We start from the raw sequence: 25295 nt of genomic DNA, 5'->3' as shown, positions 1-25295 counted from the left end.
GAACCTTGTTGTTGTTGAGTTTGATCTTCTTTTTATCAGAATATTTATAATCCAGCAAACAATGGACTTTGTATTGCGTATTATACGGGGTTTACTGATGTCGAGCGTATTCTATTGGAATGTATTATTAGCAAAATTTACGTCCCATTTTCAATGTTTCCACACTTTTCACCATTCACAAACAAGTAGTCTATCTCCAAGACAAAAATCAATGCGGTTTTTGTAATGCACTTACTGCAGTTTTTGTTGCCGTTATTTTATCTGTGCTTAGCAGCAAGCAATGCAAGGCAGGGAGAGTAAGTTGTCTCTGGTCTCAATCGTGGCTTCTGACGTGTCTGTCTGTAGCTGTCTGACAACTTATGTCAAAAAACAAAATTGTAACTATACTAAAATTGAAGTTGTTTTTACAGTTTGTAGTGCTTAAGACAAGAGGAAACCCTATAAAAGTTAATCATAATGGATTTCTTTACATCCATACCAACCCACATTGACTACGTCGGCCAGGCAAAAGCGGAAAAGCTATACAGAGCTATCATTACACTGTTCAGCATCGTCGGCTTCGTGTGGGGATACATAGTGCAACAGTTCTCCCAATCTGTGTACATCTTGGGAGCTGGTTTTCTTCTAGCTGCTATCCTAACAGTTCCGCCGTGGCCCATGTACCGCAGAAACCCATTAAACTGGCAGAATCCCAAGAGCTCTGAAGAAAAACCAGCCACCAAAAAGGGGAAGAAATAAGTAGTAAACGTGTCTCTCAATGTATGTTTTACAAGAAATAAATAGTTCTTAAGACCATCACAATGCCATTTATTAAACATTTTACCATCTATGGTAGTATGAAACCTTTGAATCCTTAGTAACCTGCTTTGTATATTCTCAGCAGTGTACAGCTAAGTTACAACTGCTCATGGTTGCCTTCTATAATAATTCATTTAATTTAATAAGAAAGCACTCAGGGTGATGTCATATTAACTAGTTTGACTATGTATTATGCTCGGAATACACATGCCTGTAACTCATACATTTTCATGCAAGTAGCATGCTAGTGTCATAATTGTATGAAGATTAACATATGCGTGCAAGCTGCTTGTATGAAAATGTGCAAGCTACAGGCATGTATTTCTAACCTTATGTCTATTATAATATTCTCAGTGTTTAGTTTTTAACTAAATTGTTTCCATATTCTATTATAACATACTTCTGCATAATTTATTTACACATGTTTTAGCAAACGCATTGGATTAGGAATAAAAAATGAATATAATATTCACACCTTGAGAATGAGACTGTCATTAAACAAAATTTGTCATCTCAAAATTACACTGAAAGAATTTAACACATAGTTTATTTTTTTTTAGTTTTTCCTTTTTTTTCATGTTCATGTTATTTTCAAGCCTTTTTACCAGACTGCCTGAACGAGTTATTTCTTCAAAAAATTAATTTACATAGAAATTATGAGTAATCAACATTATACCATGATTACTCACCAAAGTTTTCATAAATCTTTACTAAACACTTAACCCATGTTAAGTGTAAAAATGACTAGAAACATAAAATGATTTACAGAATAAAGACAGAATATTTGCATAAATTGCATTAAATATTTATACTATACATTCATGAGCTACTGATATGAATTTTTACTGTAAAAATGGTAGAATTACTGTATGCTGCATGCTGTGGATTAATATCTGTTGGATACTTTCTAGCATTTTAAAGCAGATTTTAAAGATTAGTTAGCTTTTTAGTTATTGGAAATTAGTAGGTTGAGGGGCTGTTTCACCATCCATTGATTATCGTTAACCGACGGTTAAATGTGACGCCGTCTCTGTCTATTCGAACAAAACAAAGAGATGGCATCACACCTAACCGCCAGTTAACACTAATCAATGGATGGTGAAACAGCCCCTATCTCTATTCAGAGACCTTCTTGCTTGAAGTAAGAAATAAGTTAATTTAATCCACACAAGATCTAAATAAAACTGTGTAAAGCCTGACCAGAAATATATGACTATTCGCCATGTTGCGGAATTTCATTGGAACTAATTTCTTACAATGGCAATCATTTTAATGATTTGTCAGTGTCACTGTGTCGTTTTCTTTGAACAATAACAAAAAGTGCCCAAACAAAACGATTAGTAGTCAACAATGGATCATTGTAAATAATGTTTGTATAAACTACTATAAAAAAAACCCTTGGGGAATGAAACTATTTCACTACAAAACCTTTCCAAATTAACATCAGAGCTATCAGGTAAATGTTGTAGTGTATATAAATAAGAACAATAGCACCCTCTTGTCAATAGTCATATATTTTTGGTTTACCTTTAAGCAATTGCAATGTAATTACAGTTGCTGGTATGCTTGGACATATATTAATTCAATAAAAATAATAAAAATTAAAGAAGACTGAGATTTTTAAACTTTAAAGGTACTAATTATGTACTGTTTTCTACGCATACCTACTATTGAGTAGGTACCTTATGTAACAAATAATTAAATTACTGTTTATGCACCTAGAAGGTACCTAACGTTATTTTCTAAATTCGATATTTCCTTAACATCAGTCACACATCTAATACTCTTAAAATATGGCAGTTGTATACTTCCAAAATGTAGTTGAAAATGTCATTGAGTAGAGTGCAGTGGCGAGTAGGGTGTAAGTACCTACAAAAAGAAGCTCAAAGCTTCATTTCACTACAAACAATTGCCTAAGGACCGAAAAAATTAATTCTGATGCAAACTTGGTTGAAATTACAAATTATTATTTAAAACCGGCCAAGAGCGTGTCGGACACGCCCGAAATAGGGTTCCGTAGCCATTACGAAAAAATTAAGCAATATTTTTCTAAGGATTTCGTATTTTGTACCAAATATTCCAAGTTTAGGTATTATATTTTATACCTTAGGCTGCTATTTACACTTAGGGGCTGTTTCACCATCCATTGATTAGTGTTAACTGGCGGTTAGGTGTGATGCCATCTCTATTTGTTTTGTTCGAATAGACGGAGACAGCATCGCATTTAACCGTCGGTTAACGCTAATCAATGGATGGTGAAACAGCCCCTTTTAAACTACTAATAATTCTAAAGAAAACTTAACCGTTACCTATAGTTTTCCTTGTAAGTTTGATATACTTACTACCATCCTGATTTTTTTAAAATTTTTCCACCCACCGGTTTAGATTTTAGAGGGAACAAATCACTGAATTCAAAAATCGTTTTTTAATATTTTATTGTACCATTTTGTCCGCATAGTTTACATATATATTTGTGCAAAATTACAGCTTTCTAGCATTGATACTCCCTGAGCAAAGCCGCGGACGGACTGACAGACAGACATGGCGAAACTATAAGCCATTCAAATTTAAACCAAGTTTTAAGAGCCATCCCACTAATATAATAAATGCAAATTTTTGTAAGTCTCTTTGTTTGTTTGTTACTTCATTCGAACCTCATCTTCATCGCTGAACCGATTTAGATGAAATTAGGTATACAGGGAAGGACATAGTATAAATTTTATCCCGGAAAATTGCATAGTTCCAGCGGGATAGTGAAAACCGAATCCTACGCGGATGGAGTCGGCTAGTTAAAAATATTTAAATAAAATAATGTTCATTATATAGTACACAACGATTTTTGCACAATTTGAAACTACACAATGAGCTTTTAGCCAGTACTGTTGCATTCAGAGACTATCTATGTTTGAATGTAAAATCGACTCTTATTTATAACTAAATATTTACTTCACGTCTCTAAGAAAATTTAGAAGGACACATGAGGTCAGGTGTGACAGGTGTAGTACAGCGCAGAACTAATAATAAGATGAATAAAAACCGGCTTTCCCATTTTCTGGCTTAGTCTACTTATAACGAAGCGCCGCTGAAGTTAATTGCTCATAAAATAGGTTATCGCAGCGATGGTGATTGAAAAGGAAGTATATTTCACCATAATGAAATACAATTGATGGAAACTATAAAACATGTACGCATTGGTAATAGGAAAAGCGATTTTCCTGCCTCTTATTTTTAGTTCTGTTATGTCATGTCAGGCTCGGGTATAAATCGATGTAATTTTGATCAATAAGTCTAGTTAGTTTAGATTTGACTTCTTACTCAAGTGAGTGTTTGTTTACAATGTTCTAACTAATCAAAGGAGAAGCAATGGTCACAAATGTAGACAAAATAAATAACAAAGAACATTTTCTAGTTCACTAAATATCCGCATTAGGTATGTGTCGATTTTTTCACAACAGATGTTTCATTTACACTACTGATCGTATTACGTCAACACTCAGTCTCATTGCGGCCCACTCCGAGGCCATTAGGATCCTAATCATCATTTAAACTAAATTTATCTCTGAGATTTCTAAACATAGTGTAAATTCTGTTTTCATTGCATGGATCACAATCGTCGTTTGGCCTTTCTGTTTCACTCCCACTACCGTCATCTTCTATATTCCTATCAGAATTATTCAGATCATTATCATCGTCATTCGATATTGGGTCATCACCATTTTCATCAGATCCTTCTAAATCATCGTCGTATTCTGGTCGATCGTCTTCGATCATTTCTTCGGTGTCGCACATTTGCTGCAGTGTTATAACAGCAAATACAAATGTTACGCCATAATTTACGTAAGTTATCGACAAGGGTCCAATTGTTAATATAATCACAGCCACTGTGAAAATTAGTCCAGCTACATAACTATAGTGCTTTCTGTAACAGAAAAAAAATAAAGATAAAGTAGGCTAAAATACAAAATGATCATACCACAGATTATATTGGGCACCATTATAATCATTTATTACTCACAAATTCCTCCGCGCTCGATCCATTTGCCAAACCCAAGCTGAACATACGGATAAAACAAGTCCTGGAATGTATGATGTATCAGGCTTCAGGACCATACTATACCTAAAAATAAGAAGTATTATTATTAGTCAGATAGAGAAAAGCACTATCAAACTAGGAAATCTACTTTCCAAATTTGTAGTTTTTTCGTTGGAAATTATTTGAATACATCGAGATATTTCGCCTTACATACCAACGCTGGGATTAGTGCACTCATATAAATAATAATAATAATAAAAGATATTTTTTTAATAGTTTGCTTACAAATTCTACATAGGTACATAACAAAACAACAATGACAAAGAACGCATCAAGGAATGAGGAATTAGGTCCGATTTTCAGCCCCAGCTACACTTCTGATTTATTAATGTGTTCTAGTTCCGGTATAATATAGAAAAAATAAAATTGTTAAAAGGTTTTTCATGTTTCTTTAGATTACTTACTTGAAATTTCTAGCCCACGTTAAGAGCGCGGGAACATTTAATATAGTGACTGTTACCCACAAAAAGAATAACATCATGTGGAAATTGATATTATCTAAGTTAGCGTTAAAATCGTCCACAAGCTCTATTTGCTCGTTTTCAGGTGATTCATTGTTTCTCTCGTTATGTAAACGAGCATTTTCATCTTTATTTTCTTCTTGAGGTTTATTTTCCACAACCGCAATTTCATTGTCTGTTTTTACGTCTTTACTTTCTTCTTTCTTATCGTCAATAGGTAACAAACTACTAGTTTCTAGAGCTGTGCTCTCTAGTTTTGAATACTTTACAGTGCTATCACCCGAATCTAATACATTTAACTTCGCGATAAGAGGAGTTTCATCTTTCTTCTGCATTTTATTTTTACTCTTGAAAATACGACATACGCGTGAAGCGTATTTCGCTGCCATTTTGTAAAAATAGTCCTCTAAATATTCTTCATACATTTTAGATATCTAGAAAAGCAAAAATAATTTTTAGAATAAAAAGTTTAATTTGTAGTAACCAATATATTTATTATGGTTTACCATGAACCCATAAAATGCGGCACCAACGGCGAGCGACGCAGCGCCGCAAGATAATGGGGCTGCGCAAACTATAGTAGCACTGACTATTAATGGTACCTAAAAGACAATGCATAAGTTCAAATCATCCATTATTTGGTGAAAAATAGTTTTTCATTGGAGCAAGGAATCAGATTTTTACGCTGTGCATCAACCTAGTTTTCGAGGTAGCTAAAAGGTGTGTGAGGAAAAATCCATCAATGGAATACTTAGTTTTGCTCGGTGAAGCTTTCTTATTGGTAGATTCCTCACACACCGATAGCTGCCACGTAAAACCTTCTGCTGTATCTGCCTCTACATTATTAAAATGAATACTAAAAGGAGCGGAACATTTTTTTAACTAATATTGTCGGTTAATTTTTTTGTTGACGATCTTTCTTTGATCTACAACCGTCAATAGATAGGCAGGGAACCCAAAAACCAACGTAGCTAAACTTATCTATCCCAACTATAAATTCTGTATGATTAAAACTATGTACATTAATATTATTTCAAACTTAATAATCAACTAACCTTCTGTAACCCACTAGCCACTCTTTCAGCTAGCCCAGTCCCACCCCTCCAAAGAATTCTGAACAGCATCCGATGTGCAAGTTGCGATGAGAAAACCATCACGCCCAGTATAGCTGCAGCAGCAACATTTAGTAACCCCAGAGCAGTGAAATAAGCTGGCAACACCATGATGGAACGAATGAAGTATTGGATCTCGTGGTTTTTCCAGCTCGCGTTTTCTACGGCGAATGATAGCAGCGGAATCGCCCTGGAATGGGGAGACTTTTAAAATCATATGAAGATAAAGGCCGACACACTATTTAAAACCCCACGCCACGACACGCTTGCACACGCCCTCCAACGCGTGTCAGTAGTAATCAGTCCCATTATACTCGTATTTATTATGGTCAGGTGCAGTTAGAAACATGCGTCGGACGATGTGGCGTGGCGTGGCGTTGCGTTTTAATAGCTGTTTCCGCCTTAAGCCACTACCAAGGTTAAGAAAGAAACACCGGGAATTTAGATATTTCTTATTATTATAACAAATATACATTTTAAAATAGTATAAATAGTAAGTACCACAGCATTGAAATTTCGTCAGAACCAACTGCGTGTGCGAGTTGACACATTCAGTCGCAAACCACACCATTAGTTACTCTAACTCAGAGATTCCCAAAGTGGTCCAAGTGGACCCCCATGGGTCCACGAGAGATCAGATGGGTTTTCACGTAGGCGTGGAAAAAATGGTTGTTTTAGGAGTTTTGGGAATATAGCAGAAATGTAGCGGCAAATATTTTCATTATTTTTTTTTCAGGGAGTTCGGTAGACCAAACAGCAAAACTTTGAAAGTGTCCACAAGAAAAAAAAAGCTTGGGAAGCTCTGTTCTAACCAAACATATCTCTTTCACAAATACAACACTACAATACTTACATCAACAACGTGATAGTAACACGTACAAAGAGCAGGGGCGAATATGGTTTCAAAGCATTACTTCTCAGCGCGCCGTGGATGGACAAACAAGTGCCTTGTGTATTCAGATGCATGATTATACTTCTAGCCATTAGCAGCACTGCGCCTGCCACATAAGGTGCTAGAACCGGAGTGAAGGTTCGAGCTGACTGCGCTAGCAAGTGGTACCAGGATGGAGAAATGCTAAAAAACATGAAAGATAAAACATTAAAAAATATTTTTATTTATTTTCTAACCTCTATTGGCGACCTGTGTGTGTATACAGATCAGATATCCTAAGCTTATATATTTATAGCAATGGTTTAATAAGTAAAGATACGTCATTTGTTCTCAAAACAACCGAAAACATGTTCCTAACGATTTATGTCTTTTTTACTCCTGTTACCAAAACCATACGGTTGTCATTTTCTTCGACGTCACATGTGGCTACTCTAGAGACTTCAATTTGTTGCCTTGTTTACACTTCGTTTTCGGTGCGTTAATAACATAAGCATTTCTACCTCTTTTCATCATCATACGTCCTCCTGGTGGGCATAGGCCTACACCAACCTCTCCTACTCTGGACCTCGTTAAATATACATATAAATTGCATTGATATAATACTAAGAAACTAACCTTATAGTGTATTTGCATTGTGGGTCCAAAAGTAATACCACTTTAACATGTTCCGACGGTTCTAGGCCACGAGTAACATTCGGACTCGTTTTAAAAAGACGCAACTTCATAGGCGACCTCTTCTGATGTCTGCAAATACAAAAAATAGATTATTTCTGATACATAATTTCATCCCAATAAACGAGTCACATACTGTCACATAATGTACTCATTTTAAAATTATTTTAAATCTGTTTAAAAAAATTGCGGGTGGTTAATTTTTTTTTTTGTTGTTATAGCCTAAATTGAATAAAGATATTTTGACTTGACTTGACTTGAATGTTTGCGCGACATGATTCAGAGCAAACTGAATGCGGCTTTGTACAAAAGATAGTTGTTTGTTTTCGGGACTAACGACTTTAAAGCTTCAAAATGCGTAATGTCTAATGTTATAATAGGGGTCATCCATTAATTACGTCACACATGTAAGGGGGAGGGGGTCTGACGATTTGTGTCACAAAAATGAAGGAGTTAATTTTTTTCGTAATATTAGTGTGATGGGATGGAGGCTAAAATGTTAAAATTGGTGTGGCATAATTTATAGATGGCCTCAAATCAATGGTCAAAACAATATGGTTCTTTGACATATTTGCTACAAGATGTAGACCGTGATTGAGCTGCCATATTACAACGCTTTTGCCGACGTTACAATAACAAGTAGATTGCAGAAGATTTCAAATTTGTGGAGTGATACAGTGAGATTTGGGTGTTTGGTTCGATTGTTACTAGCGCTATCGGAATGACCAAAATTTCCAAGAAGTAAGTAATATTTTTATAAACAAAAATTATCGGTATACTATTACTATAAAAGCTAACAAAACCGAGCGATTAAAATGCTCAAATATTCACTCGTCGATAGATGTAGTGAAAAAGGTTTCTAAACAGGTCAAGTAAAAACCAATCTTATGTCAATATCATAAAGACGGTGACCTGGAAAAACTTTTCTCAATTCAACTATATGTATAGTAGTAAATATGTGTAATTGTGTAATCGTGAACCATTAAAAATTCTTTGGTCTTTTGAATCGTAAAATAAACTCACGTGAAATAGTGATAATATTCTTGATTCTCCGCCCAAGGCACTTGTACTTCAGCGGAAACGTGGTATTCAGTTGCTTTGCAACTCGATGTCGGTTCCACATACAATAAGTACGCTTGGAATATAGCATTAAAACCGGGTAGTATGAGTTCGTAGTACAAACTATTGGCGTCTGTCTCGTGTTTTATAATGGTTCTGCCAAAGGAGAAATCCGAGGGAAGATTTACGGTGATTTGACGCGATGCGTGGTCGTTGATATCGATGTTTAGGGTTAGCTAAAAAAACAACAAGTTAAAGTCCTACATCAAGAACTTAAACAAATTGTCTACTTGAACAGGTTTACATTGGCTCCATAGAGTTGATAAAATAATATCAGAATACCGGGAAAAACCTACGAAGACCGAGTCACTGTCAATTATACAAAAAACATCGATATAAAATTATGATTAAGTCTTCTATGCTTCGAAACTTTGTAGCTATACCTAGTGCTTTAACTCCAAAGTAAGCAGTTGTGCATCAGGTAAACAGACCAATCAACGGTGTCTCAGGACCCTTATATATTTGGTCCCTAGAAATAGTCAAGTAGTATAGAGACGCCGATACTGACTCGCGTACCAGGGTGGAACCGTCTCAATGAAAATTTTAATGTTCCATGTGGTTCAGTTTGGATTTATCGGGTGACACTCTTTCCCGACCCGGATAATACCGAGATGGAAATACCGACCCTGTTTTACGTGTACCTACACGCCCATAGAAGTTCATGTCAGTTTCTATGGGCGTGTTCACGAAAAACCGGGTCAGTATTTCCATGTCGGTATTATCCGGGCCGGGAAAGAGTGTCACCCAATGAGGGCTATCGTTTTTTGTCTCACTAGATGGCGCACTGTTGCGTGAGGTTTTTAAGTGTGGCTTTCAGAGTCTGTTATTACGGGCGTGAAAACAAAGTTTAGATTAAAATCATATTTAAAACACCTTAAAACCGTACCATAAAAATATCCAGCCACCACAGTGTTGCTTAGTCCCGTTTTGTTCGGAAAAAAAGGGAGGACAAAAGTTTCCGAAAGACAAAACTGTCTCAAAACACAGACATTCATTGCCCCGTAACGCATAATTGCCATAATTAATTTCAGGTAATGCAAAATATTCACAAAAAATTTCTAATTATAAATAAACCCGCGTAGCTCACCCAAAAACTATGAGATTTGACATTTCGGAGACCTCACGCTACACTAGCGCCTCTAGCGGCGAATTCATTCGCGATAGCCCTCATTTATCCAATCTTACCGGTTCCCTGGTGGGTGGCACTTTGACTATCACATGGGTCCAATCCGGGTGCTTTTCTATGAGACTATGAAGGTGTATTGTGGCAAGCTTTCGTTTGCCGAAGTCGGTCGCCGCACCGGTCCAGCGACTCAATTCTGTTAACGACGTCGCATGTTTACTGTAATTTGAACAATGAAATTTAAGGTGAAACCTGGCGATGGGTCCATATTATCGGCTCGCATACTTATCGAAAGTCCGAATGTAATGTTTGTTAGAATGATCGTTTGTCATAACTCTTTTTTCTTTGAATACAATAATTGTTCAGAAGTGTTATAAAATAAACCTTACCTAACCTATAGTATTCTATAGGATGACCATACAAAAAATTTAGAAAATTTTAAGTTTTCAATAGAAAAAAGTTATGAGAAACGATGATTCGGACTAAAATTACGGTATGGCTTGCGAAGAGTATGCGAACTTTGGCGCTCCCCTGTGAACCATATTTTCCGCTGGCGTTCGTGTCATGACAGTATGTCTCCCTTTCTTGTGTCGATCAAACAAAAAATTACAAAGATAAAGCGCGTGAGTGGGGGCCCGTGACGTTACGCCTTGCTAACAAATTGTCGCACAGCGTGACGTCACGCAGAACTTTAACTGGGCTATATCTTTATCAGTTTTTGTTCAAGTAATTGACAATAAAAATAAGTTTCCAATTTTTCTAATAATCTAAATTTTTTTTTTTTAAATATCCATTGTTCTTATTGGGCAAGTAGGTACCTAAGTTGTTTTAGAAGTGTAGATTTTGAGGAATGTGAACCTTTTACGAAAGTTAACATTTAAAAAAATTCTGTCTCACAACGCTTAGCCCGAAGTAGGTACAATCAATAAAGACCAATCTGTTGATTTAGCCATGCTACTTACCAATATCTATGTGTATTATACGTGTATTGCGCATTGCATCCGAATATCCAATCCCTCTCGTCTAAATTCACAGACTCAATAGCCACGAATCGGTTCTGCGGAAAACTCACCAATCTTATCATCAAATAGGTCATTCTGGAAAGAAAATACAAAAAGTTATTCACGGGCATTTTGGGATTCAAATATATTCAGTAGATAGTATAGCAGTATCGTAGCGCCCCAACTCGATTCCCGTCGGGTTGCCTAAATGTTTGATGTGACGTCAGTGATGTGATACATACCTAACTCATTCCTTTTCCTCACCCTCCGTTACTAAACTAACTAAAATAATAACTCGGCGCCATAAATCATTCCTTCGTAACGTCTGACAACTATGGAAAATACATCTTCTAATCTTCTTACTACAAATTTATTTATTTGTATTTTTTAATTATTTCTGAAACGTTTGCCTTTCAAATTTGTACTAAGTTCAAAATGATTCTGGGATATTTCATCGAGACATTCTTTCGAGAATTCCCGCTTTCTTTCTCAATTTCTGAAACTTGCTTACTCTCTTATCTTGAGGAGTTATCGGGGTCAAAAATTAGGCCAATTGCCTACCTACTACCTACGTCTAATCAAGATAAGCAGTATTTGATATACAATAATAATCATTATCGTCTGATAAACGACGTAGTAGGCAAATAATAAATCTTGGCGCTGCCAAGAGCGCAGTCAGCGGTATCGGCAATTTTTGCAAAAATATTAGTTTTTCTTTTACAAATATACAATTTTACTCGCAAATGTGAAGAAAAACATTTTATGTCGCACGGGCGGTACTAGAATTACGAAAATCGACTCATTAAAAGACTGAGGGCTTCTAATAGACTCTCGTTCGTAATTCCTTATTTACCGCCCTTAAGACACAATGTACTATTAATTATCCATGTACCTAGTGTAACTAAGTATAACCATACTAACCATAGATATTGATATTAGAAAATGATTATTAGCAGTGTCATTCAACTTTCTGTAAACAAAACTATTTTGGTGACCAACTTACCCCCACTTTTCTAATTTGTATTTCCTTACGTTACGTTACGTTATAATACAATAGTGTAGGACTATAATATAGCATTCATTATATCTAATGAACGTATTATGAGGTTCGTACAGTCAGCCAAAAATAAAATTTAGTTTTTTTTTTTTTTTTACTTTTGTTGACGGAAACGCATACCTTATTCTCTGCCCCTGGAAATGACTACAGTATTAAAATAAACATAAAGTTGGCGTCTCGTCGGGAAACGTTGCTTCAGTTCAAGTCTGGAGAAACGCCAAAAATTACGTATCCATTAGAAAATGTACTCACAGTATGACGATTAATTTTTAATTAGCATCTAGACATTTATACTAGTATATATATATACATGTACCTACATATGACGATATGATTTAAAATAAAATGTGGAGCGCTGGCAATCAAAAGTACGAAATTACGAACTATTAAAATGGTAGCTACAATTTCAAACATGAAGGACACAAAGCAGCTACGAGCTCGTATTTACTAGCTTTCGCCGACGGCTTTGCTAGCGAGAAATATAGATCCCTGCGACTGAATGAGGAGATAAATAAGATCAAAACATACTGAAAATACTACCTGTCTATCTCTGGTCTTGATATTTGATATATTCTTCGATTGTCTTCATACCAGAACGCGTCTGCAAGCATCGTTGAGGTGGGTCGAGTTATATTAGGGTTCAAGAATGTTGATCGATTAGTCTGTAAAAAATAATTGTTAGTAAAAAACTGAGGGCCAGAGACTAACAATTTAAGCATGTTAAGAACAAGAAACTTCAGAAACGCCATTCGCGATTTTGTTACAGGTTCCAGGATATCTAGTAGAAGACCACGAAGTCTTCGACGTCTTAATAATCGAAAATGTATGATTGGTTATTTGGAGTCTTTTTGTATTTTTTATTTCAACTCCAAATTTGTTACTTTTACGGTCATCCCGTAAAACTTAAAACTTGGAAAATTTGGAGTTGAAATAAAAAATACAAAAAGACTCCAAATAACAAAACATAATTTGATTGCTTAGTAGCGACATCTCTTGTCTGGGTGGGCGATTAGTTCCGAAAGGGTGTTACGTCTCTCGATGAGAGCGAAACATAGATGTCGCTAGTGCTGCTGCTTAAGTAGCGTAGTAGAAAAAAGCAACCTGAGATATGTGTGCATAGGAGAAATTCGTGTTTGTACTTCTGTCCAGTGGTAGTGTAGGGGTATGACACGCAGCACGGAATGCTGAGGACTTGGATTCGATTCCCAGCGCTAGTCTCTTTTTTCTGGTTTTTCTGTGCATCCATGTCTCAGTTTGTATAAATTTTCGAAATCGAAAGTGTCATCAAACAAATTCTACCGCCCATTCATAAAAAAATGTAACCACGAAAATGAGGCGGTTGAAACGCTGGAATCCTATGACCCATTTCTAACACAATACAATATTGTATGTATGTATGTATGTAAACTCTTTATTGCACATTAAAATAAAAATACAAATGATTGTAATTGTAGTATTGTAATTTAATATCCAACTTACCAAAAAATATTGCCCAGCTAAAGTCATTAAAACCTTTTTATCTGGGATAACTTGTTCCGTCGCTGGATCAACAATGGCAAATAGGTATCTATTAATGACCATTACAAGCTGCTTACACCATACAATACTAACATGGTCCGACGATACCCAGACGCCTGGAATTGATGTTGTCTAAAAGAAAAAACATATTACAGTTAAGTACTAAAAAAATATATATATAACTCGTTGAGTTTCTTGCCGGATTCTTCTCAGCAGAGGTTTTTCCGAACCGGTGGTAGTTTTTTTTTTGACATTCATAAGTGCTTGTTATAGCCTAAATTGAATAAAGATATTTTGACTTTGACTTTGACTTTACTTTTAAGTTGGCAATCATGCAAAAAAACGTTTTTTGTTTTTAGTGCAGGACAGTTACAGCTCGGAATATCGCAACCTCCCTCGAGTAAGGAATTTTTAAGCAAAACAAAAGTTACTTAATCCCTAATCTCAGTTGCAAAGTTTTTTTTTACAAGGTTTTTTTTTTACCTCACCTTGTGTATTTGTTTGTTTCAAATCTTCCCAATTAATTTTGATTCACTTCCATAATGTGTTGGATGATAATGCAAATTTAGTATAGCCAGCAAAAAGTTTGTATTGTAGTTATTTTTTTTTAACAAAATTATTCTCGACTGGCCAATTATAAGTGTACAAAAGGCGAATTGGAAGTCTAAGAGAGAAGCTTTTTCCCAGCAGTGAGACACTATTACAGACTATTAAAAAACAGGACTTACCAAAACATTGATATCACAGTCTTGTGATACAGTCAAACCAGATGGCATCAGTAAATCCCGTGCACCACTACCAAAACTGATAAGCATTTTCTTATTTTTAACCTCAGGATTGCTATTTAATTTCATCCAGTCAGCTTCCATTAAAGTGTAATAGTCGTCTATTGTTGAATCAAAATTGACAACAGGAGCTGACAAAGGAGCTGCCAAAGCAATGGATATGTTTGTAGAATTCATTGTGCTGGGATATGCCAATAGTCGCTTGGCTATTAGACCTCCCTAAAAGTATAAAATGTTGGTTAGTTTATATAAGTTTGTATGTAGCTTGGCCCAATTGGTTTCTATTGTCAAATCTTGCAAGTTCATTTTGACCCACTTCCAATAGTCAAATTGACTTAAAATTTGGTATACATTGTATTAAAAATGTTTTTTTTTTAAGAAATTTATTTTTCAATAGCTTATTGATGGGTTCAGTGTTAATAAGTAGCACTTTATATGTATCTTTATTAAAAAAAAAATTGGCAAGGATGTACATACCAATGAACACATCAATGAAGTGGTAGAATAAAATTTTGTAGTGACTCCCAAGAAGCAGTGAATTTTTTTCTCATCTACCACATGGTGCAGTGTTGATGGGTAGATATTTAAAAAAATATTAATATTGCTATTTACAAAAATCTTTTCTTGATTCAGAGAACTTCTTGAGAAATGTTAAGTTTTTAACGTGTGAATGTAAAAGAAATATCATTATACCTACTCGAAAATATTTAGGGATCAAAAATATTTGAAATTTGATCCTGTGACACTAGTGATATGCGCTTACCATGGAGTGGCCAATAAGAATAACAGTTGTTGGTACAGACTTAGTGTATTTATTCATTTTATAGAGGCTTAGTATTCTGGATACACATGCCGCAGCAAACCTGGTCTGCCTGAGTAGGACTCCTCCATACAGGCCAGAGAGTTCTTCATTATAGTTCACTGTTAAAAACAGAAATATTCATTTAGTAACATTTCACTCAAGGAAAGTAGTATCATAAATTTATGCTAGGTACAGTCGCCATCAGATATTGTCACTACTTTGAAAAAAGCTGGTATCTCAAAATCAATGATCTTTCCGAGTGAACTTAATGAACATTGTTTTAAGGGTCAAATTTGTTGACGTATTGATTTGAGATACGAGATTTTTACGAGATTGTTTCAAAGAGGATGAGGTAGTCAAATATTTCGGAGCAGCATTAATTTTCAATAAATTTGTTACACTAGCAATGCTCAATAACATCAGAACATCCAATCCTACTATATCTGAAATCTGTAAGTGGCTATCAGGAAGAAGTTGAAATAATATTTTTAAGTACTAACAAAAGGGACATCATTTTTTTTGAGTTTTCTTTTTCTAATCAGATTAGTGTTCCTAGATACAAGCAAAGACCTTACCAGTAAAGAAATCGAAATGGAATTCGTAACCATGTGACAAGGCCATTCTTAGAGCCACTGATGCCAAAGAACGAGCTTGCATGTGACTTCCAGCATTTCCCGGTAAATATAAAACTGGTACACCATCAAACCTACAACCAAACCAGCAAATTTTGTTTCCACAGTTTCAGTTTTCACAAAAAAAATATGACTACGAATTTAAATCAAAAGTACAAAATGATTTATTAATTGATTTAATTAATAAATTAAATTAAAAAAATGGTATATAAATTACCACATCTTCCTTGCCCGCTCTGTAAATCTTCCCTCGCTGTACGCATAAAGACCATATTGAGGAAAATCTTTGTTTTCCGGCACGGATATTTTCTAAAAATAATTTTAGTATTATTGCGTATTAGTATGGCTATTCAACATAACAAAACTATTAATTGCAATAACAACGCTTAACCTTACCACAAACTGAGGATATTCATACATGTAAGTCATTTCACAATAATTAGTTCGATCGCTAAAATGTATATTTAAAATACCAAGAAGAAATGCGACAAAAAAAATCAATGAAACTATTTGGTAAATGCTTGATGTTATAAATGGCAAGAACTTCATTTTGAATTAAGAAATACACGGTTTCTGCGATTCATAAAACTAATGCATTGAATTATAAACCTCTAACAATATAAAAATAAAAATTAACTGCAAACACAAATACGATACGCGACTTGTATGAAACATTTTTCCCGGACCGGGCGACGTAGCTTAGCTATTAGCTAAATGTCAATCAAATGTCAATGCCAAGCACAAAGGCGGACTGTTTAAGTTATTGTTTAAAATGTTATACATTTTGTAACGGGATGTAAACCCAGACTATCAACAACAATGAGTGAGCTCAAAGAGTAGTAGTGAGCTCCCTGATATACCTAGTGCTCAAACTCAAACTCATTTATTTGCTTTGAAACAATACAAAATACTGAATCAAACCCTGTAAGGGCACTGCAATAATGCTATTATTAAAATAAACCTTAAACTGCTAGTGCCATCCACGAAGACGCGTGATTTTGTCAAAATAAGACATTAATGACATTGTAATAAGAACCACGACCAAACCACGACACGCGTCATTGTGAATGACCAATGAATGACTCTACCTTACCTTTATTTCTATACCTATTACCTCCTATTACCTTCCTTTGAGCCATCGTTGAGTATTCATAATTCAACTGTTATGCTACAACTACACCCTTGCCAAGCTTCGGCAAGCTCTCACAAGCACAATCCAATCGTGTAAACTGCAGGGCTACTACGAAACTCGAAACACGATGTTCGTGTCGTGTGGTCCTCTGACACTTACTATTTAATACTCTCGTGCGAGAGAGGCGGTACGATACGAAGTTCGAGTTACGAGTTTCGTAGTAGCCCTACTGCCCGTTTGGATAGGCTTGCGTGAGCTTGCGATCCGGCTGGGCTACTACGAAACTCGAAGTTCGTGTCGTGCGGTCGCTCTGACACTTATTTAATACGAGAGCGAGAGGGATCGCACGACACGAACTTCGAGTTTTGAGTTTCTAGTAGTAGCCCTGCGGGCCGGTGTCAGTTTTTCAACACAGATCAATCAAAGCAACTTGCGTGCGGCAAGCGCTTGCGACGTGCTTACACGTAGGCTCGTGTATAGTGTCATCGCTCAGCAGCAGGGCTACTATGAAACTAATACGAGAGCGAGAGGGAAGGTACCAAGCCAAAACTAAAAAAAAAAACTGACATTGACTTGACAGTCCTGACATTGACATCCGGACTATTCCGATTTCCGAACCGAAAAACAAATAAAATAAATACTACCACTACCATTCAATAAGTACAAATTTTTGGATATGTTAAAATAAGAAAATTACCTAACATTTTGTTTTGATTTCTAAGCAACTTGCTATTAGTTATTAAAGTCATTTGATATAGTAAGTGGATAGGTTTTCATTTTATTATTCTGTTATTTCCATAATTCGGTCAATAAGTGAAAATCGGAAGAAAATATATACTTACCGTAAAACAGGGTTACTTTAAAATGCAGAGGCTACGTTTTTACGCCATGTCCTTTTTCCTAAAATAACCCCGGTTTACAGTACGGCTTAGCTGTTCACTCTAAATTTAATTATTAATTTTACAGACAAGGAGATGGATACCATATTTGTAGCAGCAGCAGCGATAGCAGTAATAGCAATCGGTTTTATATTGAGAGCTACATATTTGATTTTTCTGATATTCACGACAAATTGTCAATTACAAAAACATGTTGCTCTCCGTACTATTTTATGTATTGGATCGGGCGGTCATACAACAGAAATGTTACGTCTATCAAAAAAACTAGATAATCTTAAGTATCAACCACATTTGTACATATTAGCTGACAATGATACTAGTAGTGAAATAAAAGTACACAAATCAATCGAAAAGGGTGTAGAGTATACTGTTAGTAGAATACCTAGAAGCAGAAATGTAAAACAATCATACATTACTTCAATATTCAGTACTTTGTATTCAACTTTGCATACCATTCCAGTTGTTTATACATTTAAACCAGATGTTATTTTTTGCAATGGCCCTGGTACTTGTATACCTATTTGTGTAGTTGCTTTTGTATTACGTTGCCTTTTCTTGTTGGATTGTAGAATTATTTTTGTTGAAAGCATTTGTAGAGTAAGAACCTTGTCATTGTCTGGTAAAATATTGCAATACTTTGCAGATATTATTGTTGTTCAATGGCCTACTTTGAGAGATATATGCTTTAGAGCTAAATATTTTGGAAGACTGACATAGAGATGGATAGGATAATTATCAATAATTTCTTTACTGAAATATTTTCATAACATTGGATATAGATTTAAGTGCATCAATTTCCTAATTCATATAATTTGTTCAGTTGACAGCATACATGTAAATTGACAAAGAACTTTAAAATAAGAACATTATCTCTAATTTTCTTATGAATTGTGTATACTTTTCAGATCTTTAGACCCTGATTGATGTAGAAAATCTGTTCTGACTGTATATCCTTGTCCTAATGAGGGATGGTTTAAAGTAGCGAAATTCTATCAATGGATTTGGAGGCGTTATGTGAATAAAAATCTGAATTACCCATGAAAAGTGTATAATATTGTTGTAATACATAGGTCTGGAAAGATCATTAAATGTTTCTCAGCTTTTTGATTCATCATAGCTTTAAGTTTCACCGACTAGACTAGACACTCCTCAAGAGAATATCCCCTCACTTTCATAGTTTTCAACATGGAATTTAGAGTTGGGTATTCCGAAAGAGCAGCTCAGGGGACCATTCATAACTAGTCACAATATTTTGGCATTTTCAGACCCGATAACCTTGTCACCTTATTTACTAATGAAAGTTTTTTTTTTTGCTTTTTTATCTAATCAAGAGTCCCATAACAGAAAACTAGACAAGTTTTGAATGACTTCCTTCATCAGCAGCAAAAGCAGCCACAAAGAAAAACGTACAAAGAGATAAATAAGACTAGTCATACGATTTATAAACTCTGAGGTCTTTGACTATTAGCTATACTTCGTTTTTTTTAGCATTAGAAAGAAGGTAAGCATTCTTGATGTGTCTTTTTATTGAAAAACACTTGAAAAATAAGTCACAGCAAATATGTTTGTAACAATTAGCAAGGATATATGATCATTTCAGGCTTTTGGTATCATAATTAATAGGTAGTTACTGGAAAAAGCTTTTCAATAAAAACACTCATTAAGATTGTTTACACTTTCAAAACAGTAAAAACTATCACTTTATATATATCATCATAGCAGGCCTCTTTTGTGAATGACAGTCGAACAAACTGAATCATGACCCAGGGTAGAACCTTTGTACTACTAAGGTCACGTTGACATCCCATACTTTTGACATGAAAATCATAGTGAAATTGATTATGAAAAGGTTCCATCCTAGTACCATGAATCAATTTGCTCGACTATACAATTCCTAAACCAATGTCTGAGAACAGGAACAAGGCAAGTTTAAGTTTTATAATGCTATTAATAGGTACACTGAGGAGTGTTAAAACATGTACTTTCGTTGTGCTTCAAAAATATGTGGCATCAGCCAAATAAGTAGCCTATCAATTTTTAAACAAATTCCTATCAAATGAATATGTTGCTAAAGTCTAACTTTCAAGTTGACAGACATGTCTGTTGGCATTATTGTTTTGTGAAATGCAAACGAATTTCGACTTTAGGGTGGTAGACCACATAATATTTGGCTGATGGTACGGTACCACATTTCTTTGGTACATATTTCTGAGTGGGTCGAATAGATACATGTTTCTACACTTATGTTATGTGTACTATTTTCGTGATACTTTAGTTTTGATATTACATTTATACACATCTTCAACATGTTAGTAATATGCTTTTCAATAGTAAAACTTATTCTAATATGTAATTACTTATGAAACTGCCATATAAATATCAGTAATAATGCATCCCATCACTTCAAATTCAAATTTAGGCACATAATAGGCAAATTTTATATTGTTGCTTACAAAAGTTAATCTTATTACCACTGTATTTTTAAGTACTTTATTTCTATATATGGGTTAAACACTATTAACAAAAAAGTAGGAAACATTTGACACCAGTATTATATCTAAAAAAAAAACTAAATTCAGTGTTTAAGCTGTTTTTCTTCTTTTTAATTTGTTTAATATTTAAATGTATAATATCTTCATCTCAGATCAACAAACAACTAAATAATAATAAAGAAATCAATTTGTTGTTCAGTAAATTCGAAAAAGTTAAAAATGTAAATGCATCAGTCTTCAAAGATCTCATTCACCATATCAGGCTTTAAATCACACAGTTGAAACAGGTAAATGTAAATCTTTGCTTATTTTGAAAAATAAAACATCAATAATATTTTACTGCCTGAATATTGCTTTGTACCAATGCCATCTCAAAAAACTCTTGTACAATCACAATACGGATTACTAAATATTTATGGATACAGATTTTTAAAGTAGATTTTTAGAGTAGGCTTGCCAACAAGTGGTCTTTTTATGATACAAGAATTTAACCTAATAATGTAATGATTGTATTTTGCTGTCTCAAATTGAGGAATATGGTACAAACAATAGTCATGCGGCAAGTTGTCAATCTAACCCATTACAAGGGGAAATGTTCTTATATTTGATCCTATGTAGTCTTGGACTAACGGAAATTAAGTAATTGCATTTTATAATGAGGCTTGTGCATTTGTGATGGCCTATTTTGCAAGTTCTTATTGATAAAACTGCACTATTTTAAAGGACTCGCAAGAAATAAATATGAACTTGCAAATAGTTCACTAACCTGAAATATGCAGGTCTAGTTAAGACCTACCCAATGGTACACTTCTAAAAATCCTGTCCAGTCTTTTAAATGCTTCTTTTTTCTAGATTTAAAGCATCCATTTCTTTGAAAAAAAAAGATTCAACTATTTAAAAATGCACACATTTTTTATATTTAAAACTGTAATGCACTAGAACTTGACATGACATCTAGGTCTAAATTTTAAAACCATCACACTGTATTAGAAATGTTAGCAATATTGCTATGTTAAGTAAATTTTAGGCACAATTGAGAATACTAATTATTTGATTTATATACATATGCATGCACAGCGCATTTACTTAACTAATAGCCATAAACAATCCTTGTGTTTTCATTGTCATTATATCTCTGGTCTTTGCTAAGTAGCACAGAGGTGCTACTTAGCAAAGACCCTCTGTACCCAATGTTTTAGATGCTTGGAACAACCCTTGGCACTATAACTACTAATTTGCTGATCCATAGAATTTTATAAAGTTATGAAATTTTGGAATTCCAAAAATGCACCTATGAAAGATTAGAAGTTCTATAGAGCCTTGGCAAATGCTGGCCTAGCTTAGCATTAAGTATTTGATATTTATAAAAATAAAACTAGTTTGGGGCCATTCATAAAGAACCCTCCCCTTGTCAAACCTAATGCCATAGCATAAGGCTTTATGAAAATCACAATTATTTTGTTCCTGTGTCACAAACTTGTAGAAAAGTGTAACTTAATTTATGGATGGCCCTTTACTTCAATAAAATTAATGGCTATTAGTATAATAAGTGTGCTGTATAGTACAACATAATTAATAAGGTATATCATAAATATAAACTGGACAAACATATTCTGTTTACAATCCATGTATATATCTTTAGTTTAAATACCCTATTAATTATATGGTACCTACTCTAAATAAGTACATACAAGTAAAAATTAACTTATTCTTAAACAACTAGAAGTAACAAAATATTTAGTTGCGAGTCTGCCTCATGGTTTGGTGTTGTCAATATTAGTTTGATTGCTAGTTTCCTGTTTGGCATCATCATTTATTTCTGCATGTAACTTGCCACTGTCAATCAGACACATAGCTTCATCATAAGTTGGAGGCAGAGGTTCGGAACTAGATGGTTGTGGTTTACTTGTTGCAGCACTAGCTATTAGGGCATCATAGGACGGAGGTAGAGTTGCACTGGACGCAGTCCTTGGCACCTGGCCACTGTAAGTTTGCTCTGCTTGCACTGCTGCTATATCCTGAAAAAATTATAACAGAATATTATTTAACAACCAACAGTATGACAACCTTCATGCGCAAAGTGGGTGACACTGAAAGTTTATTAACACTTCATATCTGTGTTGGTCATGTTGATAAACAAATTAAGGTCACTAAATGTTTCAGATAGAGATGTTAGAGAACATAGAATGCCTGAATACGGTATTTGACAACTCCTGGTTTTGCCATATATCTTAATATTATTATGAAAATATAGATAAACAGATAGTGTTTAGCGAAGAGAAAATTTAAATCGGTTGAAAATTGGATTTATAGTGATTTTTTGAAAAATCTATATACTTGTCTCTTTCTCAAACACTTTTCTCTATGCAGCAAGTATGGCGGTACTGGCGTGTGACGTCTCATGCCAGTATGTCTTTCTCTGTCTAATCTTGTATTTCAAACCTTTATAACTTTGTTATTTGTAAAGGTAGCTTAAAAATTGTTTTTCTATTCAATAACAGGCATTGTGTAGTTTTAATTTATAAAACATATACAAAATAGTCAAATACCGTATTCAATCAACATTGTTGATATGATTTATTCCTCTAAGTAGTAGGCTGTTTATGGTTTGCCATTCTAATATTGTGAATGTGAGTTTGTTTGTTTATTTCACTTTCACGCATTTTGCATGGAGATAGATTAGAAACCTTGAGAAGAACATAAAATACATTTTGTCCCAGGAGGAGGTCTTTGCTGAGGGCAATCAGATCAACAGAATAAAAGCAAGACAAATAATAGATCTCAACTAAACCAGAACCCTGAATACAAAACTTATCATAATAATTATGTACCACTCAAAACCGCAGACTTGCCCTTATTGCAGGAATGAAATATATAATTTTGTACTGATTAATTAAAATATTGATGCATATAGCCATTGATCCAACCTTGCATACTCATTAAGATTAATTATACCATGTATAAAGTTAATGAGAAATAAAAAGGGCTTGTAACAACTTAACTTACGCACAGTATTTATTGTTTAAAAATACCCATGCCACTTAAAACTAATAAGCAGCATGCAGGTGAGGTAAAGACGACAAAAACAGTTGGTAGTCATCTTGAACAAAGTTCAAAACTTGTGACTTTTTTAACCTGATGTTATGCATGTAAATTATTAAGTATTGTATGGTTGTACAACACTTTCTTAGTAAGCTATGCATAGTTATTATACAACATTCAAAATATTATTATTAAGTTGTGCGAAATTACATTTCAACTTTACCACAAGCTTTACGGTGAAGGAAAACATTGTGAGGAAACCTGCACAAACCTACAAAGCAATTCAATGGTGAGTGTGAAGTTCCCAATCCGCACTAAGCCCGCGTGGGAACTACTGCCCAAGCCCTCTCATTCTGAGAGGCGGCCTGTGCCCAGCAGTGGGACATGGGATGATGATGATAGATTCAAAATATTATATTTATTATTTTCAGTCACATGACTTACCCTAATTATTGCACGTTGGTGGAGCAGCATTTGTATGACACTTTTTCTTCTCAAGTACAGCATGCTCTTGACAGCTACCATCATCCCAGAACAAATAAATATTGGCCCCACGAGCCACATGTGTCCCAAGTTACTCAGGATGTAACCATCGGCATCTCCCAAAGCTAAGACTGTGATGACAGTCCCGACCGAGAAAAGTACCATAGAAAGCACAAAATAGGAATAACTGGTACAATCACATCTGCCAAACCTCTGATCTTCGTCTAGATCAAAGTCTCGGTGTCGTAGGCGATGTAAACGTTGCCTGATAAACGGACTATCGAAAACGGTAGCCATTTTTATAGAAATATCGTATAAATTCAACGCAACGAAATACTCCACTTCACAATATCATTTTACTGAAAACTGATAAACCATGTATCCAGTTATGTGAACCATGAAATAACTGGAATATGAAAGTGCAAACAACAACACAAAACGTTGCTAGCTAACTTGTTATGCTATCAAATCAAATCAGTTCAATCATACGTTAATAGAAAGGTTTTGTATCGATTTCGAATACAAAATACAATATAAATCGAATCGACTCGACTTGCGCTCAAGACAAAATGAATGAAAGATTACTTAAGATTTCTAAAGTGGCTCGAACAGCATCATCAAGAGTATCATGGCGCATACACACCGGCCCAGCGAACGCCAACGAAGGATATTCAACATTGGCTCCGCACGCTCATTAGCCTTCGAAGGTGCGTCAAACTTCAAGCAAACGTTTGTTGGCTTAGCACCTGATTCCGGCTTGCATTCCCAATTAAAAAAATTAAATTTAAAAAACCCCAGACACAAAAACCGCCAGCAAAAATATAAAAAAAACGCCCGAAAGAAAACCGCTGACAAAAAAACGCCGCCAAAAAGACAACTAAAAAGTAAAAAATAATTATGCTACCTATAGCTGTTGGCAGCGACTTCATCTGCGAAGAATTCGTTTATCACTATCCCGCGGGGATTCGTTTATCGATTTCCCGTAAAATTAGCCTAAGTTAATTTAGCATAAGTACCTATAATTTTTTTTATCTACGCGTAGTCGGTGTCGGAGGACCGCTAAAGGTTAACAGGAAACTATAGTTATGTTGTATTTTTAAAGTGTTTTCTAACCTAAATCTGCCAACAGCTAGGTAGTGCATAATTATTTTTTACTTTTTAGTTGTCTTTTTTGGCGGCGTT

The 25295-nt window shown here is 34.8% G+C and overlaps 4 protein-coding genes across 7 annotated transcripts; 2 read left to right on the top strand and 2 right to left on the bottom strand.

Moving 5' to 3' along the window:
- Positions 1 to 301: 301 nt before the first annotated feature.
- On the top strand, positions 302 to 801 carry Spase12 (Signal peptidase complex subunit Spase12). The gene has a single exon (XM_074089299.1). The coding sequence runs from the start codon at positions 457 to 459 to the stop codon at positions 736 to 738; it is 282 nt and encodes a 93-aa protein (XP_073945400.1). The 5' UTR covers positions 302 to 456; the 3' UTR covers positions 739 to 801.
- A 2415-nt stretch (positions 802 to 3216) lies between these two features.
- On the bottom strand, positions 3217 to 16781 carry PGAP1 (GPI inositol-deacylase). 2 transcript variants are annotated; one of them, XM_074089291.1, is made up of 17 exons: positions 16462 to 16781; positions 16283 to 16374; positions 16009 to 16139; positions 15395 to 15552; positions 14575 to 14850; positions 13808 to 13978; positions 12869 to 12990; positions 11233 to 11367; positions 10333 to 10489; positions 9052 to 9323; positions 7972 to 8100; positions 7318 to 7539; positions 6408 to 6654; positions 5859 to 5954; positions 5296 to 5786; positions 4814 to 4915; positions 3217 to 4717 (listed from the first exon to the last, which is right to left on the bottom strand). In XM_074089291.1, the coding sequence occupies exons 1-17, from the start codon at positions 16612 to 16614 to the stop codon at positions 4330 to 4332; spliced, it is 3342 nt and encodes a 1113-aa protein (XP_073945392.1). In that variant the 5' UTR covers positions 16615 to 16781; the 3' UTR covers positions 3217 to 4329. The 2 variants fall into 2 exon arrangements, with proteins under 2 accessions (XP_073945392.1, XP_073945393.1); XM_074089292.1 differs by lacking the exon at positions 5859 to 5954.
- Positions 16782 to 17572: 791 nt separating this feature from the next.
- Alg14 (ALG14, UDP-N-acetylglucosaminyltransferase subunit) lies at positions 17573 to 19189 on the top strand. 3 transcript variants are annotated; one of them, XM_074089286.1, is made up of 2 exons: positions 17573 to 17732; positions 18164 to 19189. In XM_074089286.1, the coding sequence occupies exon 2, from the start codon at positions 18172 to 18174 to the stop codon at positions 18811 to 18813; it is 642 nt and encodes a 213-aa protein (XP_073945387.1). In that variant the 5' UTR covers positions 17573 to 17732; positions 18164 to 18171; the 3' UTR covers positions 18814 to 19189. The 3 variants fall into 3 exon arrangements, with proteins under 3 accessions (XP_073945387.1, XP_073945386.1, XP_073945388.1); XM_074089285.1 differs by lacking the exon at positions 17573 to 17732 and adding an exon at positions 17769 to 17954; XM_074089287.1 differs by lacking the exon at positions 17573 to 17732 and adding an exon at positions 17781 to 17857.
- On the bottom strand, positions 19128 to 24676 carry LOC141429094 (uncharacterized). Its single transcript, XM_074089288.1, has 2 exons — positions 24075 to 24676; positions 19128 to 22606 (listed from the first exon to the last, which is right to left on the bottom strand). The coding sequence occupies exons 1-2, from the start codon at positions 24408 to 24410 to the stop codon at positions 22343 to 22345; spliced, it is 600 nt and encodes a 199-aa protein (XP_073945389.1). The 5' UTR covers positions 24411 to 24676; the 3' UTR covers positions 19128 to 22342.
- Between the last annotated feature and the right edge of the window lie 619 nt (positions 24677 to 25295).

The sequence above is a fragment of the Choristoneura fumiferana genome, chromosome 6 (assembly GCF_025370935.1).
Source record: "Choristoneura fumiferana chromosome 6, NRCan_CFum_1, whole genome shotgun sequence".
In the NCBI taxonomy this organism is placed as follows: Eukaryota; Metazoa; Arthropoda; class Insecta; order Lepidoptera; family Tortricidae; genus Choristoneura; species Choristoneura fumiferana.
The sequence above is the reverse complement of the archived record's forward strand: the minus strand, read 5'-3'. Positions and strand labels throughout refer to the sequence as shown.